The 18,070-nt window shown below is 31.4% G+C and overlaps 3 protein-coding genes across 3 annotated transcripts; 2 read left to right on the forward strand and 1 right to left on the reverse strand.

Annotated features, from left to right (window-relative positions):
- Positions 1-2,459: 2,459 nt before the first annotated feature.
- On the forward strand, positions 2,460-3,831 carry LOC125833767 (probable glutathione S-transferase). Its single transcript, XM_049512951.1, has 2 exons — positions 2,460-2,781; positions 3,308-3,831. Exons 1-2 carry the CDS (start codon positions 2,467-2,469, stop codon positions 3,665-3,667), a joined length of 675 nt encoding a protein of 224 aa, XP_049368908.1. The 5' UTR covers positions 2,460-2,466; the 3' UTR covers positions 3,668-3,831.
- On the reverse strand, positions 3,794-10,171 carry LOC125833766 (sister chromatid cohesion 1 protein 3). The gene is made up of 14 exons (XM_049512950.1): positions 9,878-10,171; positions 7,548-7,809; positions 7,428-7,474; positions 7,287-7,336; positions 7,126-7,193; positions 6,672-7,045; positions 6,464-6,575; positions 6,244-6,380; positions 5,658-6,169; positions 5,324-5,363; positions 5,083-5,155; positions 4,876-5,008; positions 4,442-4,570; positions 3,794-3,926 (listed from the first exon to the last, which is right to left on the reverse strand). Exons 1-13 carry the CDS (start codon positions 9,999-10,001, stop codon positions 4,469-4,471), a joined length of 2,034 nt encoding a protein of 677 aa, XP_049368907.1. The 5' UTR covers positions 10,002-10,171; the 3' UTR covers positions 3,794-3,926; positions 4,442-4,468.
- Positions 10,172-14,450: 4,279 nt separating this feature from the next.
- Positions 14,451-16,901, forward strand: LOC125833572 (FT-interacting protein 4-like). Its single transcript, XM_049512728.1, has one exon. The coding sequence runs from the start codon at positions 14,451-14,453 to the stop codon at positions 16,899-16,901; it is 2,451 nt and encodes an 816-aa protein (XP_049368685.1).
- The last annotated feature ends 1,169 nt before the right edge of the window (positions 16,902-18,070 follow it).

Raw genomic sequence — 18,070 nt, forward strand, 5'->3', positions numbered from 1 at the left:
ATGCATGCTGAGGTTCATTTTTCTTTATCAATCCCTATCAACCCTCTGCTGCATTTTCTCCTTATGAATTAAAAATATTATATCTTAACATAGTTTTTTACAATTAGTCTTGCATTGTGGTCTAGGTTAGGTGGCATGTGATGATTGAATTAATAAATAAGTAGATTAATTATTGGCTTATTCAAAAGTTACTTGGGATGAAATAAATTTAAAATGGGTCATAATCCAATTTATTTAATTTTTATTAAGTTTTAATATTTTTATTTATTTTTTTATAATTTATTTGTTTACCTAATAAAACATTGTTCTATATTATGACTATATATATAGTAAATCAAATAAAAAATTTCTTTTTAAAACTATTTAGATAATTTTCACATGGTCAATCTTAAATTACATATCAGCTCAATTATTAAATGGACTTAATTAAATGGATCAAAATATATTGACTTAATAAACTTATGATCAACATTAATTCCCACTGATTAAAGTCTTGGAGTACTTTTGATATACAAAATAAATATCATGTTGCATTGACGGATATATCACCCAACATGATCACTAGTTAGTAGTTTCTAAAACTAGACTATTAAACGATATAAAATGCACGTTTTTAGTCTGATAAACTTCTGAATAAAAATGAGTCAATTTCCTAAATGGTCACCCAAGTTTAGGGAATTGCCTTAAAATATCATTTTATGTTTTATTTAGGATCAAAATACCACTCAACTATCACTATTTTCCTTCAAATATACTTAACATTTTAAAAGTCTCACCCTCTCCTAGTTGGCATGTCATGACATCATATCATTGAAGCCTTTTATTTTAAATAATAGACTTATTTAATTCATCAAATTCATTTAACTAAAATAATGATCTTACTATTTTAAAAATATATATATATTATTAGTTTATTGAGAAGAAATTTCATACATAAGAATCTTTTATCATAATTAACTTTTTATTTTCTCATGCTATGAAGAATAGCTTTTTAAAACTTACTATAATGTCATCAATTTAAATACTTATAAAAACATATATTAAAAAATTATTCATATAAATCTCTCATGAATGCCAACTTACATCAATTAATCATATATTATATAAGGAATTAATAATATTAGAGGTCAATTAACTATTAAAATATGATTAATTGTGTACTTTGAAATCCATACTTATAATATCTTTTTTTGGAAAAAATATAAATTGAAAGTGGATAATATTTATATTAGAAAGTTAAATTCTGATCTTTATTTATCAACATATTAATCTCATATAATATGTGTACTATTGAATTTAAATAGGCAATTTAATTAATTATTACTTGTGCTTCATGAATTTGGGATGAGATAAGAATATATATTGGTGTTTAATTGTATGATAAGTTAAAATATATATAATATCAATAAAAGAATACAAATAAACTATTAAATTAAAAACAAAAGTTAAATAATAAATTTCTCTATTTTACCAACTTTTTTGTCAACCTTACAAATTTATTTGAAAACTTTTATGAAAAATATTGTTTAAAATCTTCAAATAATTTACATATGGTTTCAAAAACTCTCAGGTAACAATTGCACACAAAAAAAAAAATCATTGAATTTTGTTTGGTAGGAAAATATGAAGGAATTAGATTTTTTAAGTTTTTTTTTTTATAATCTTCATAAATTCTCACGTACGTAATTTATATATTTGTTTTGTAGAGGCATAAATTTACTGAATTAAATAGGTTTATTTATTTTTTACAAGATACAAAATTTTATACGTAGAACACGTGTGTCTATTTATTTAATTTTATACAAATTTAAGTGTCTATTTATGTACGTCCAAAGTTAAAAATCATAATTATAATCTGAGACCAAATTAAGAGTCATATTCATATTCATGTATTATGAATTAATTCTTTAGTCCAATTAACTTCTCTATCGCTAAGCTTTTTCTTTCCTAGACGTAATGAATACATTATAAAATACTACCATATCCCATGATGACTAGTCTTCTCTCAAAATGATGGTAATACTTTGTAGCAGCCATATTAATAAATAAATCATAATTAAGGACATTCTAGAATTACCTCTAATGGCTTTCTAAAATATACCTGCACTTCTGAAGCATTTATAAGTATACTGCACCTTATTCCGAAATAAGTTGGGATCGACTATTAAAATTCGTAATTTTTTATAAGATACATTTAAAGAGATGTATAAACTTATTTAATGATGGACAATCATAATAACTCAGTTGATTAGCTATTTGAATTTTCACCTCGTTTGTAAAAGTTCAATTCTCCTAAATTAGTGGACTGACATGAGGTAAGTGCTTAAGTCATATCCTTAAACAAAAGTCCATAATTTTAACTTCTCTACTAAATAGTGAAATTATTGTTCCCTTTATATACAAAGTAAAGTATTCTTTCCCCAAAAAATTCTCCAAGAAAAAAAGAGTTAAATTTATGATACAAATATGGGAGAGGTGAAAGTTCATGGTATTTTTGCAGGGCCATTTAATAAAAGAGTTGAATTAGCCTTGAAATTGAAGGGGATCAACTATGAATATATTGAAGAAGATAGATCCAATAAGAGTGATGAACTTGTAAATTATAATCCAATTTATAAACAAGTTCCAGTTCTTGTGCATAATGGGAAGCCAATATGTGAATCAATAATAATTCTTGAATATATTGATGATACTTGGGAAAGTAATACTATTCCTCTCTTGCCTAAACATCCATATCAAAGATCCATAGCTCGTTTCTTGGCTAAGTTAATTGATGAAAAGGTACATATATATTTTTCCCACTTTCTTGTATTTACTTTTTTCCTATCTAACCAACTAATCTAAATTCGCAACGAGTAGAGTCAATTAGGCTATGTATGATATTTTTCGATTTTCTTATGTTTGATTAGTCAAAAAAAAAAAAGAGGCAAGTTTTTTTAAGAATCACTAAAATGACTTCCTTAATAAGAGTAAGAAAAACAAGTTTCGTCAAAAATAAGAAAATCACTTGAAAAATCTCAGTAGCTCAATTGATAGACTATCTAAACTAGGTTTAATTCCTCGCCCTATAATCCCCTACCATTCTCCACCTCCCCTACCCCTAATTCTTTAGAAGATAAGAAAATCAATTATTTTTCAAAAAATATTTTCCTATGGGAAACTTTTTTCCTTCCTACCAAACACACAACTATATTACTACTATACTATGAAGTTTGAACTTAAAAGAGTTTGATTTAAATTTAAAAAGAGTACCAAGTGTTTTACATTTAATTTATGATATTGTCTACTAACAACAATGTGTCATCAGTTAATGGGAGCAATGTACAAAGTTTGTTATGGAAAAGGAGAAGAAAAGGAGAAAGGTTGTGATGAAACTTTTGAAGTCCTAAAATATCTAGACAATGAGCTTCAAAACAAGAAATTCTTTGGAGGAGACAACATTGGATTCATCGACATCGTTGCCAGTTACATAGCCCTCTGGTTTGGAGCAATTCAAGAAGCAATAGGGATGGAACTATTGACTAAACAAAAATTTCCCAGGTTAAGCAAATGGATTGATGAGTTCTTGTGCTGTAGAATTGTCAAGGAAAATCTCCCTAATAGAGAAGTATTAGTGCCTTTATACAAAGCTCAATTTGCAGCAGCAACTCAAAAGGTATCCAGCTGAATTTATGTCATTAAAAATAAAGTATGTTGAACATTTTGCTATTACTATACAAAAAAAGAGTTTGAGCAGCTTAAATGCACAGTAAGCAGGACAATCTTTGTACAATGATGAACATTTTGCAATTATTATATTCATCACGGATGCCACTTCCACCTTGTTCTGTATAGCTTAATCACTTAGTAATGCATAATAATTTAGACAAAATGACTGCCAGGATTATACGTCTTCATGAGCGCTGCATCTCTGTACAATGTTTTAACTGCAATCACATTGAGATTTGTTAGGAAAATAACCATAGAAATATTTGTGCTAAAGACACCAAATAGAAGAGAGCTTATTCAAAATACAATCCAAAAAAGTTTTAACTTCTGCATTGCTGCACAGTAATTTAACTGCATTTTACAGAAGGAAAATCACACCCTGATGTGTCAACAAAGCAATATTCTATAATACATGTATGTGTGCGTGCACACGACTGCTGCTTTAGAGGCATAACAAGGCTATTGGAGTCTTGATCTTCAGATATCATTGAGAAATAAATAGGAAAAGGTGCTATCGAACGATTTCCTGCAACTCTTCCCACTATGAAATGAGTAAAAGAATCAAGTCTCTATCTATATGAAAAGCATTGGTTTTTTATTAACTGAAGCTTTGGGATAAATCTACCTCTGAAACTTTTCTGCATTGACAGGTCAAAACTAAGCTAATAAGACGACTGTCTTTAATTTGTTTAAGCAGAAGAAAGGGTGCAGTCAAAACTAGGACAAATTATACCTCTATATGTAGATCTACACAATGGTCTCATCTTGAAAATTTCTCCGTCAGTTTGGAAGTCACTTTCAGAGTTATATCACCATAAGGTTCATGTTGATTCGCACGTACAAGTCCACAATTCCCCAACACCTGTATTCAATTTCCAGAAGGATGACAGTAAGGATCTTATGAAATAACTCCTAAAACGATACACATTATACCAAATATGATTGATTAAGCAATAAAGCATACCGTAGACAACTAAACAGAGAAACTTATATATACACCTTTTCTTGACACAATTCAAACACCCACAAAGAGTTCAAAATGAAAAAAATGATATTAGTACTACAAGCTATACGAATATCAGAAGACCTCTAGGCTCCCAATATTTGAAAATTGACGTGCATCCCCAAGTAAGAGCAATTAATCATGAAAATATTGTAAGGACTTACCAGAGTCTCATAAAACATTCGGGCACATATTCTTTTCTTTTTGCCTTCTAAAATTGCATTTAAGCTGATATCTCCAGTCTCTTCTGAGATGGGGGTTACTGGTGACTGCCCCTTCAAATATTGAGCCACAGCTCTGCAATCATAGAGTTAAAAGACTATCCTGCAAAGTAAATATATATTATGAGAAGAATGTTGATGGAGTGTTACCTTGTTCTAGCAGATAATGTGTCAAACTCTGGCGTTCCCTTTTGCTTACTTGATAAAGGAGTTCCTCGAAGTCCTGGTTTAGCATATGGATATATAAGCTTCAGGCATATGTTACATCATTAAAAAAGATATACAGAAATACCATGCTGCAGACAGTAGTACATAAAATTGACCAACATTATCCAAATTAATGCAAACCCTCAAAACTAAAAGGAAAAAAAAGAAGAGGTTCTTAGCATACCAATAGGAGTGTCGTCATCTTGTTCTAGAAAACTTAGATCCTGCATTGGCATTTAGTGATTTATCAGATGCAAAGCAAGGAAGAACTAGTTGAATAGTCATATTGGGTGACAAGTTGACCATAGCAGTGCACTAGGTAATGAAGCATTGAATGAGAATAACCGTAAGAACGTCAAAATATAAGCCCTTTACAAATCTAAGTCTAAAATTGATTAAAGATGTGTTAAAGGGTCAATGAGACTACTATGGATGATACAAAGCTGCTGAAAAAGTTATCAAGATAATTATCAAAGTAGATTCACAATTTAATAGAAAGTGACCATGATCAAACATACCCCAGCAGAATTATCAAACTCAGGAATATCAGATAGAACAGTATCCTCCACACCTAGTCCTTCTCCAAACCATGTTGAAGGGGTCTCCATATCAGAACCAACATGCCCAGTAGAAGCTGCTGGGTCGGGCGTGGGCTGCACCCCACTATCCATGGTTCTTCCTATCTGACTAGATTCTGTCCCAAAAGTTGTAGTAGCAGGACTGAAGTCATCTCTTCTGCTTGTGGAAGGCATGGACATCAGTGGAGAAGAAATGAGTCTACTTGGGGACGGCATAGACATCTGTGGAGAGGAAATGGGCCTATTTGGTGAAGGCAAAATCTCAGACAGCAAATTGGTGCTTGCAAGGTCTTGGTTATCACGTAATCTTTCAATTTCCACCGGAAGATCATTCTCAGATGGAGGGGCTTGGTTATTGCTGGGTTCCGCATGATTCTCCTGTGAGGAAGCCATCTTGACTTTTGCTGAAATGAAGTCTTTCTTGTAGATATTGCAAAGATCATCACATAATCCTACAGATTAACAGAAGCTGAATTTTTAGGCGAAGAACAATAGACTCATTAGATAATGACTGTGAGACACCCACCAGTTATTATAGGCTCAAAGAAAATTCCATCCTTTCTTAGTCTCTGGTTTTGTTTCCAGATGTCCAAAGAAGAACAAGGAACCTTCTTCTTTTCGCGTGGTTTTATACCAATGCCCTTTAGTCTCCTTTTCATCTCACTGTAGAGTTGAACATGATACATTGTCAAAATACCAATGGTTGAAGAAAATATATAGTTAATGATGATAAAACATTAACATACTTATTTGGCAATACTATGTCTTTATCATAGATGAGTAGCTTTCGCTTTCTTCTTATTTTTGGCGCCTCGAGAGGAGGTGTTGAAAGAAGTGCTAAATCAGGTGACTGATGCCCTGAATATCCAAGAAAAGAAGTTTCATGTTAGAATATCAACATGGCAAATATGTAATTTCAGTTTAAGAATAAGAACCCTGCATGCCAGCACCCACCAAATGATATCTGTGGATCAGCAAATTCATGAGCCTCCGCTGAAGTAGTTGACGGTGGTTCTTGTCGTTGTTGAGATGGGATTGAATGTCCTCCGGGGGCCAATATCTCTTTCACAACTGGGCTTGCAGTTTCCTTGTCTCTCATGATCTGTTCCTCCAGAACTCTATCTGGTTCCATCACATCATTCCCTCGGTCTGACCACAAGGGAACATTCTCAAAACTGTGATCATGGACAGCGTCACGCATGAGTTCAATATCTGGAATATCTTGAGGGATGTCATCACAAACAGTTCTTTTGTTTAGTCCTTCCTGATTTTTAGGGGAAGAATGTTGGGGTTGAGCAGCAGTTTCATCTGGATTTGAAGGATCAGAACTGCATCATTAAAGAAATGTCTATTACAAACATGGCAATAAACAGAAACAATCCACATCTATAGTCAATAATATGCGTACTCTATCTCCATAGGCATGGCACCTAATCCAGAAACTTCACCTGATTTTGACAAACTCTTCACTATGTCCTGTAAAAACAGACTCTTTGTCAAACTAGTGTTGCAACTTACGTGAATAAATCTAAACTTCCCTGCTAATTATGAAGCAAAAGATTTACCCACCTCATCAATGAAAATAGCAACATACTGATCTTCATGCGATACAATTTGATCTATACAAAGAAAAATTCAGAAATGAAAGTTCAATTGAAAATGAAACAGAAAAAGATACAAAAGAAGAATTAAAGTAAACACGATACATACCTTCCAAAGTTATCTCTTCGTAACTTTTAACATGAGTATCCTTAATCCTGAAATTCCAAATGCACGTGTAACTAACTACAGATTCTAGATGACAACTAAAAAAGTACTAAAGAAAATTACCTGTTCAGGTCAAGATCTTCATCAAAAACTATGGCATCAAGTTCAAACGTTTCTGGTAAAGTGATGGAGCTGTATGGTGCATGAGTGGCATCTTCTGGGAGATTGACATTTGTGGACGAGAAGGCCTTTATAACTCCCATTAGTAATGTTTTGCAGTCCTCGGAAAAGTATTCAACCTGCTTCGAGTATATCCGAACAACTCCAAGTAGAAGGTGGCCAGACGTTCGCAGTGCAATAGGTACTTCAGGAGTCATGATGCGCTCTACAAATAGATTTCAAAAAATAAGGAACAGTATCATGAGCAAAGACAAAAAAATATCATATGCATATCAAAGCTACTGCTATGTTCTTGTGTAGAGCAACTTATACATCCTTTCTGGCTTTTATGACATCATGCTTAAGTCCAAACCTAGCAACATCAGTGGGGAAAAAGCTTTGTATTTAATTAAAAAGCTATCAACTTCAGCAAGACTTCTTTATGACCGTGTTGTCTGGCTAATTTATACACACCTTGATAGTTCCACTGAGTACCCAAGAAAGCATCAAAGACTAACTAATCAAAACAAAATACATTTGGCATATACCAGAAAAAATAGCAACATTTGTACCATTGAAAGTTTAAGGTTACATATGTGCAAGATTTAGTGTCCAGCATAAGATAAATCTACAACATTCCTAAATACTATGACATAATAAAAATTTTAAAAATCTAATTTATCCCCTAAATAATTCAAAATGGGAAATCTTTGCCCTCCATTAGATTTGGCAGAAAAATACCCTTATCGTCAATCAAGTAGCTAAAAAATGTCCTCATAGTTAGCCAAGTAGCTCAAAAATATCCTCCCTCTAACTATTGCTTTAGCTCAAATGCAAAAGGGTTAATTTTAGCCCTAAACTTATTGAAATGGGACCATTTTGTCTTTCTTTCGCTATAGTTCAGTCAATATCAACCAAAAAATTGTTGTTATGATTGGATTGTTGTTTGCATTATGTCCAAATTCTAAGAACATACTTATTTACTTAACTTGTCCAACCCTTTTCCATTACCCCTGAAAGCTTCCCCTATAAATGCCATCTTATCTTTGTTAAATTCTATCACTTATCGAGAAATGGAAATGGGGCAATTTTTGAGCTATTCGATTATTGATAAGGGTATTTTTGTGTCCAAAGCGAAACAAAGAACACAGTTACATTTCAAATAATTTAGATGCAAATTTGATCCTTTTCCCAAATAAAAATCATGGATAGGATCATCTAAACTTCAAATCTTTAATCTCTCTTCAAGAGAAAGATCCAGAGTTCACATTTATCATACAAAAGATTCCAATGAACCTTATTTTATTTGTGTGATGAACACATTTGTTCTCTCCTACTTACCTAAGAACTTAAGAGTTGATATAGTGTCTAAGTTCATGTTCCAATCTTTTATGCTTAGAGTTAAAGTAGTCCAGTCTCCTCTAAATATATTAGTAATTTTTTTCACAGCTAAAAAACAGCCCATCATATCCTCCTTCCCGCTATTCAATCATTATCATATGTATGGAACATGCATATTACTCTTCATAGACAATTTTACCACTTAAAATTCAAGATCAAAATGAAAATACTCATTTTGACCTCTTAAAATGTTCAATGAAGAACTAACAACACAGGTGACAATACACTGTACATAAGCTCAGACTAGTCCAAGAGTTCAACTATCACGACTAGAACAGAAGAAAAAAATCTCCACTAAATTAGAAATCAATTCATCTTTGCAAATGACAGAAACTTCTGTATCAAACCAAATCCCAATACTTAAATCAAAAATGCAATCTTTAATGTTAAAGAATAAATCTTTATCTCACAGAAAGATCCTAATTGATATCAGCAAAACAAGAACTGAATAATAAACTAATTCTCAAGCAACAAAAATAACATTAGAAACATAAAATTACATTCAATCAACACTCAGCAACAATGACTTGAATTATAAACTTAAAAAAACACATTTCAATCTAACCTTCAACTAGCCTTACTAAAACAGAGAGAAAACCTTGAAGTACGGGTATTCATGCGTTCAAATAAAACTTCCAAGCTGAATTAAAAGATTCACAAGAGCAAATCTTTATCTCACGAAATCCTCAACTGATATCAGCAAAACAAGAATCGTATATCAACCAAGAGAAATTAGGAAAATCAATTTTTTTCTCTTTTTTCGAAAATCTCAAGAAATAAACAAAACAAAACAAAAAAACAATCCATTAAAAGAAAAGATAAATCTTGGCAATGGGGCAAATAAAAAGGAGCAATTTTTTTCAAGAAAAAATTAAAGACATTAGAAAACATACCAACAGTAGATGGAATGTTAGTAGAAGTATAATGAGGCTTCTTCAACTTGTGTTGCAAGTGTGCAGCGCACCATACAGTCCCTAATGGACCCTTTCGAGCCAAGAATGTGTGCGAATAAAACATTTCTCCGTCAACAAATTAGCAACCAAGAACGGCAATTGGCGGGCGATTGATGGTGATTGGCGGCGAACGGCGGCAACCCTTTTCAGTTCAGAGGATTCTCCGATGACCTAATTCTCTTCGGCTCAGTTCTGTGTGTATAGTTAATTGGGGTTTTATGTTCGAAATTTTTGAGGTTCTAAGACAGAAACCGCGGGAGAAAGTGGCGCCAATGCGGCAAGAAAATAACTTAACGCTTTGTGTTTCCTTAAAAGGGCTGACTGGTTTTGGTTATTTACGCAGACGCCACTTCTGTTTAATTCGCGTTAGTTAAACGATACCGTTTTAATCAGGGAGAATTGTACGGTTATGCAAACCTATACTAGTTAATTAGTCATTATAACTCCAATTTATTATCACTCGCGACTAGTATTCGGTAATATATACATGGGTTGGGTTTTAAGTTTGTATAATTCGAAATTTGTATAATACACTTTATTTTACTTTTATATAATGTAATTTGAATAACTGTTTAAAGTTCAGATGTTTGTATTTGTATAAATTTGTTAGTTCGAGTTTATATAATAATAACTCAATTAAATAAACGTACCCGCAAATTATGCAAACTCGCTGTGTAATGAGGTTAGAATGCAAAAAAAATATGGCTTCAAGTTTATGTCGAAATGGTGCATTTAATCTCATTGATCACCTCATCCAAAACCTTCAATTAGATCAATGTATTCAAAGAATTTTAAGATTATCAACAAATTAGTGAACTATGAAAGACGATAAGATATCAATATATATTTATTGAGACATATAATTAATTTCATAGAGAAAAATGTTTGGTTAATAGTTAGATGACCGTCAACATAGTTAGATGACCTTCAACAAAGTCATACGTTACTCTTTTGAACCAAGAGAAAATATAAACTCACGACAGTATAAAAATAAATTACAAATACAAAACAAAAAGAAGTCATAAAGAGAACTACAAAAACAAATGCATCATTATTCTTATAATCTTAATCATTGAAAAAAAAATACGAAATCAATACACAATCTTTCGAGTCCTTGTCGACATCCATTCTCACAAGCCGATCATCAGGGGCGGACCCACATGGTATCCAAGGGGTTCACCCGACCCCCCTCGGCAAAAAATTGCACTGTATATATAAGGTAAATTTTATGTATTTCTACAAATATATATTTTTTGAACCCCCTCAATAACAAAGAGAAATTAATGGCGCATTGGCAAGTACCCCTGAAATTAAGTTGTATGTCACCGGTTCAAATCCCAGTGAAAGCATTTTATTTTTTTCAATTTAATTTTTTTTTAGTTTTTTTTAAAAAAAAATTCAATTATGTTTTTCAAGTTTTTTTTAGTTTTTTTTTTTTACTTTAAAAAATGTGCTAAAAGCTTGGTTTTAAACCCAAAAGAATTCAAGATTTTCATTTCTAACGGCTTATTTGCACATTTATACTTTTATTTTTCGAACCCCTTGAACGAAAATCCTGAGTCCGCCACTGCCGATCACCATTCAACAACATTCATTTTATTCTTCAAATCAAACTAAAATATGAATAAAATAAGTACCGAAAACATAACAATAATTGAAAAGGCTAATGTGATCATTTTTCCAAAATCTTACAATGCTTTTGTTTATAGGACTATAATATGAATAACAAATAATCTCATGAATATGACTATTAATTATTTTAGAGTTTATGGTAATAAAAATTACGAGAGTAATGAAAATAACGACCATTAAGTTTTGCATTAAAATAATGAAAGAATGATTGATTGATATATTTATTATTCAGCAATAAAAAAAATAGAATTTTGAGCCAAAGATTATAGTAAAGATGAAAAACTCAAGAGACTTAAGGCACTATTGTGTGGATTTTAGTATTATTTAAATTTTGTAGTGAAGGATTTGTAATTGAAAATTCATGGGGAAAAATATATTTAGACATTTTTGAGGAAGTTAAAGACCAAAAAAAAAAGAAAAAGATAAGAGTCAATTATGTCCAACAAAGTCATAACTTACTATTTTGAACCAATTTTTTTTATAAATTTACAACAATCAAACTTTATATAAAATACAAAAAAAAGAGATGAAATAACTAAAATAAATAAATAAATAATACAATATCATTCTTACGATTTAATCATCAAAACATTTTTAAAAATATAAAATCAATGTACAATCTTTTGAGCTTTTGTTGATGTCCATTTCCACAATCACCATTCAATAGCCTTCGTCTTATTCTTTCAAGTCAACCAAAGCATCAAGATAATAAGCATCGAAAACATGACAAGTTAAAATGTAATGTGCTCATTTCAACAAAGTTTTACAATATCTCTATTTACAGGACAACAACATAGAATACCAACTAATATCATGAATTTGACTATTAATTATTATAGAGGTTATAATAAAAAAAAGTCACGAGAGTAACTAAAAAAAAGACCATTAAGTTTTACATTAAAGGAAATTAAAAAATGATTTTGTAGCAATTTCACATTAAGCATTTGATATAAAATTTGCATAACTTGAATTTCTTGTCCAGCTCTTACAATAAAATTCAAGTAATAAAAGTATGACTTACGTATAGATAAAATTCAATCCGTTCATCAAATGTCATGAAAAAAATAAAAAATTTCATTCAACAAAAAAAGTACCTGCAATAAAATAATCAAATCTCATAGAAGTAAAAAACTAATATATAAAATAATATTTTATAAAGTTGTAAAAAAACATTGAGATTCTTGGCCAAAAAGATGAGATGACTTTACCTAGTTAATCCCTAGCTTTACTATACATATAAATTTGATCATTTCTTTTGTAACAAAATTTTCTAATGCTTCTATTTATAGGACCATAATGGAATACCAAAAGATATCTCAAACATGACTATTAATATGAATTAAAAGTTATGATTATCAAAAGTCATGAGAATAATGAAAATAAAGATAATTAAGTTACTATATTAATATGAATAAGTGGAGTAGGAATTGTTCATTTTTGTACAATAATAATAAAAAAAAAATAGAAATAAAAAAAAAAAAATGAGAAAAAAGATAAATAGGATCCTTGGTCAAAGAGAGGTTCCACATCAATTTTTCTTTTATTTAACTTTATAATATTATATATATAGAGATTATTTGACTTACTTGAGATTTAACTTAAGTTTGATTTGTTATCAATTAGAAAAATCAATTTATCTGAAATAAACAAGTCACATTCAAAATTAAGCTTTAACATAATAACTTAAAATGTGATTAATTTATGCTAATTAATTTTGATAAAATGATTCTTTTGTTCCCTTTTTACATAAATTATTTGTTGCTGTTATTTTGCAAATGAACCTTCTTTTTTTTAAGACACACAAGGAGCAATTGCCGTTTAAAAGGTTTGAGTCAATTTTGGTCTTGAAAATTAAGAATCATAACGTTGGTACTTGGTATATAATGAGGACAATAAATGCACCTTCAAATTTCAATACACTTTAAGGTATTGGAATAGACTATATTAATTAATACTTAACGTCAATTATTTTTTTAATAAGTGTGTCAAATTTAATTTTGACAAGTAAATAAAAATAGAAAAAGTACTAGCTAGTATTAAACTCCCAAAAATAAAATAAAATACTACTAGTAGACGTAGTAAACACATGCAAATCAACTTTGCTCGTTGTTTATATTATCGAATTAAAAAAATATATCTTTGTCCCATAAAAAATAGAATAAAGCGGATAAATATTTCTTGTCTTCCCTTCTTCATTTATCTATCCTCTTTTTAAATAATTAATAATAATTGTTATAGTTAATTAAGGAGAATTAGTTACAACCAAATCAGAATTCATCATTAATACAATGACTAATTCAAACGTTTAAAACCCAATTAATTTTCTCCACCTTTAGCATATGGCCTTCCATTATCAGTTACTAATCAAATCAGAATTCATCCTTAATCAAATATCTAATTCCAAAAATTGTCACAATAAAACTAGTCGTCTACTAAATCAAAATTTTAAACAAAATGCCTATATTTTATTTCTTATTTTTTTCAAACTTTTCTTATTTTAGTCTAACTTTACAAAGTACTGGTCATGAGATTAATTCAAATTAATAAGATATTACATAAAAAAATTATTTACCAATATGATGATTTGAGTAGATTAAAAGTCAAAATTCTAAAATATCATCTAATACAAAGACTAGACATATTTTTTTCTTTTAATCTAAATTCTATATTGTTTGAAGCAAAAAGTTCATTATTATTTATTAATTTATTTTTTGGGCAAACGTTTCATTAGCCTCACTAATTCAAACTTTAAAACTCAATTATCAGTTACCAAAATCTTAGGAGTCCATCCCTATTTGTATGAACTTGTTAAAACTTTTCAAATAAACTTGATCATTACCTTCTTGAAAATACCCTCATCAAGCTTTGTTCTTGCTATACTATGTCTAACCAAAAGAAAAACCAAAACCAAAACCAAAATCCAAGTAAAAACCAAAATGCAAACCAAAACCATAACAAAAACCAAAACCAGTATCCAAATCAAAACCATAATTCATATCCATTAGTAAATGAAGATTTTAATCTAAAGGAGACAAAACCAACTCTTGGTGGTGGAAGAGTTACTGAAAATGACAGACTTGGCACAGCATTTGATCTTGTTGAGCAAATGCATTACTTATATGTAAGGGTAGTCAAGGCAAAGGACATACCTTTAAAAAAAGATGGCAATAGCAATCCTCATCCTTTTGTTGAAGTGCAACTTGGGAATTTAAAGGGTCTAACTTTTCACTTTGAACACAAGTCTAGTCCTGAGTGGAGCCAAGTGTTTGTCGTGTTGAAGGACCGGATTCAATCAAGAGTTCTTGAAGTTTGCTTGAAGGATAAATCAAGAATTGGTGATAGTGATGATGGTTTAATTGGAAAAGTAAATTTTGAGATCAATGAGGTTCCGAAAAGGGTACCTCCAGATAGCCCTTTGGCACCTCAATGGTACTGGATGGAGAATAGGAAAGGGGAAAAAGTGAAAGGAGAGTTGATGTTGGCTGTTTGGATTGGGACACAAGCTGATGAGGCATTTCAAGAAGCTTTACATCTAGATGCCACAGCAGTGAATGGTGACGGTGTTGCGAATATAAAATCTAAGGTTTATTTATCACCTAGACTTTGGTATCTGAGAGTTAATGTGATAGAAGCTCAAGAATTGGAGATAGGCAACAAGAACAGGCTGCAACCGGAGATTTATGCGAGGATTACACTAGGAAATGTGGTTTTAAGGACTAAGAATTCTTTGAGTAAGAATGTTTGCCCATCATGGAATGAAGATTTGATGTTTGTAGTTGCAGAACCTTTTGAGGAGCAGTTGGTTTTGAGTGTGGAAGATAAGGTGGCACCAAACAAGGATGAATTGCTGGGGAAGTGTGTCATATCTTTACAAGATGTAGAAAAAAGGGTTGATTTTAGTACTCCAATTAGTAAGTGGTATGGTCTTGAGAAGGAGGTTGTGTCTGAGGGTGGCAACAGCAAAGTTTCTAAACTAAACAGCAAGGTTCATTTGAGGTTATCTTTTGATGGTGGATATCATGTTCTTGATGAATTAACACATTATAGTAGTGATCTCAAGGCAACATCCAAGGAGTTGTGGAAACCAAGTATTGGGGTTTTAGAACTTGGAATCTTGAATGCTCAAGGTTTATCACCAATGAAGAACAGAGATGGCTGCGGAATAACAGATCCTTATTGTGTGGCGAAATATGGTCAGAAATGGATTAGGACAAGAACAATTATCAACAGTTTCAATCCCAATTGGAATGAACAATACACTTGGGAGGTGTTTGATCCTTGCACCGTGATCACGATAGGAGTGTTTGATAATTGTCATTTGCAAGGTGAAGATAAAAATGACAAAGCTAAGGATTCAAAAATTGGGAAGGTAAGGATTAGACTCTCTACACTTGAGACTAATAGAGTTTACACTCATTCATATCCTCTCATAGTGTTGACACCAGCAGGGGTGAAAAAGATGGGTGAAATTCAACTGGCTGTGAGATTTTCTTGTTCATCTTTATTCAACATGTTGGCTATGTACTCTCAACCCCTATTACCAACTCTTCATTACCTTCACCCGCTGACTTATTACCAGATCGATAACCTAAGGCATCAGGCAACACAAATTGTTGCCACGAGGTTAAGTCGTGCAGAGCCACCATTGAGAAGAGAATTGGTGGAGTACATGCTTGATGTGGGCTCAAACACGTGGAGCATAAGAAGATGCAAAGCAAACTATGTTAGAATAGCTGGGATCCTAACAGGCCTAATTGCAATTTGCAAATGGTTCAATGGGATTTGCACTTGGAAGAACCCTTTCACAACTGTGCTAGTGCACATCATATTCTTCCTATTCGTGTGCTTCCCGAGGCTGATCTTAAGCAGCATGTTCGTCATTGTTTTCTTCATTGGTACATGGAACTACAGAATGAGGCCTAGAAAGCCACCACATATGGACATCAAGTTGTCACAAGCTGAAAGAGTACCTTGGGATGAATTGGATGAGGAGTTTGACACTTTCCCAACGTCTCGAAACAATGATGCTGTGAGAATGAGGTATGACAGATTAAGAAGCATTGGATCAAGAATGCAAGCTGTTGCAGGGGATTTAGCTAATCAAGGGGAAAGATTCTATAACTTGTTAACTTGGAGAGATCCAAGAGCTACTGCTCTTTTTCTTATCTTCTGTTTGGTTGCATCAGTAGTGTTATATGTCACTCCTTTTACAGTTTTAGTGAGTCTTATGGGATTCTATACAATGAGGCATCCAAAATTCAGAGAGAAACTCCCTTCTGTGCCCTTAAGTTTCTTCAGAAGATTGCCTGCAAAAACAGACAGCTTGTTGTGAGGATATGAATTTGTAGCCATGCTGAGTTTGGTGTTGGATAAGGCTGCATACAATAAATCCTCGTGGTTTGGCCCTTTCCCTGGACCTGTGGGAGCTTTAGTGCATCGGGCTGAATTTGGTGTTGGACTTTGAAAGCTACTTCCCTTTATTTAATTGGTTTAGTTTTTGTTGTTTAGGTCAGATTGTGGGAGCATTTACATTCTGTTCATTAGTGAATGGACTGTTTGAATCAATCTTTTACTAATATAATTCTTTTTCCATGCATTTTGTCTGAGACTTCTGCAACAACAATATAACCAGTGAAATCTCACTAGTGAGGTTTGAAAACGGTAGAATATGCATCACTAACTACCTCGTGATGGTAGAACGATTGTTTTAGTATTTCAACCTTTTAGTGTTTGTTTTTTCTGCATTGAAAGTGCTCATAGAACAATAGGGACAAGCTGGGAGAGCATAGAATTGCTATAGTTTCTTTAATTTAGAGGATTCATTATATTAAAGGAAGTAACTAATAAGCCATCAAAAGGGAAATTGTGGTTTCTATTTTTCTGTTTTTTTTTTGGGTAATCCTTGATGAAAAAATATTAGTGTTATAGCTGAAAAAGATAAGAACTATATTTGCTAATAATTTGATCAAAAGAATTAAATATATAGTATTTATTAGTCTTAATAGCAGCATTCATTTGCTCTTATTTTTTGTCACAGTATAACTAAGTGCCAACATTCAAAAATTCAATTTTGTAGGATAAAATTGTCTTTATCACCATTATAATAATTAGTACTACTATTCTTTAATTTTATTTTTTTCCCGTTGGTAAAACTGTGAGTGAAAAACAGAAAATAGAAAACAGTGAGTAACTTTCTTCCTCTTCTCATGTTTTTCTTGGGTTTTATATTATTTATTATTTTTTGTTAGTTTATGTGCTTTTAATTTATATTAAAAAAATAACTTGTTAAATCATGCAAAAGTATCTTTTTCAGTCAAATATTTTAAAAGATAATATCCTTAACATGCCTCAAGCTACAATTTTTTTTTATAATTTGCAAAATTTATGTCCAATATATCGATAATCCTTTAAATTTGTTTTTTTTTTAAATGGAGAGAATGTTTGTCTACGCAAAGAGTTATAAGAAGAAATTATTTTCTTAACAAATCGTAAATTATAAAA

This window comes from Solanum verrucosum, unplaced genomic scaffold, assembly GCF_900185275.1.
Source record: "Solanum verrucosum unplaced genomic scaffold, falcon-dt-bn FXZP01000307.1, whole genome shotgun sequence".
Taxonomy (NCBI): Eukaryota; Viridiplantae; Streptophyta; class Magnoliopsida; order Solanales; family Solanaceae; genus Solanum; species Solanum verrucosum.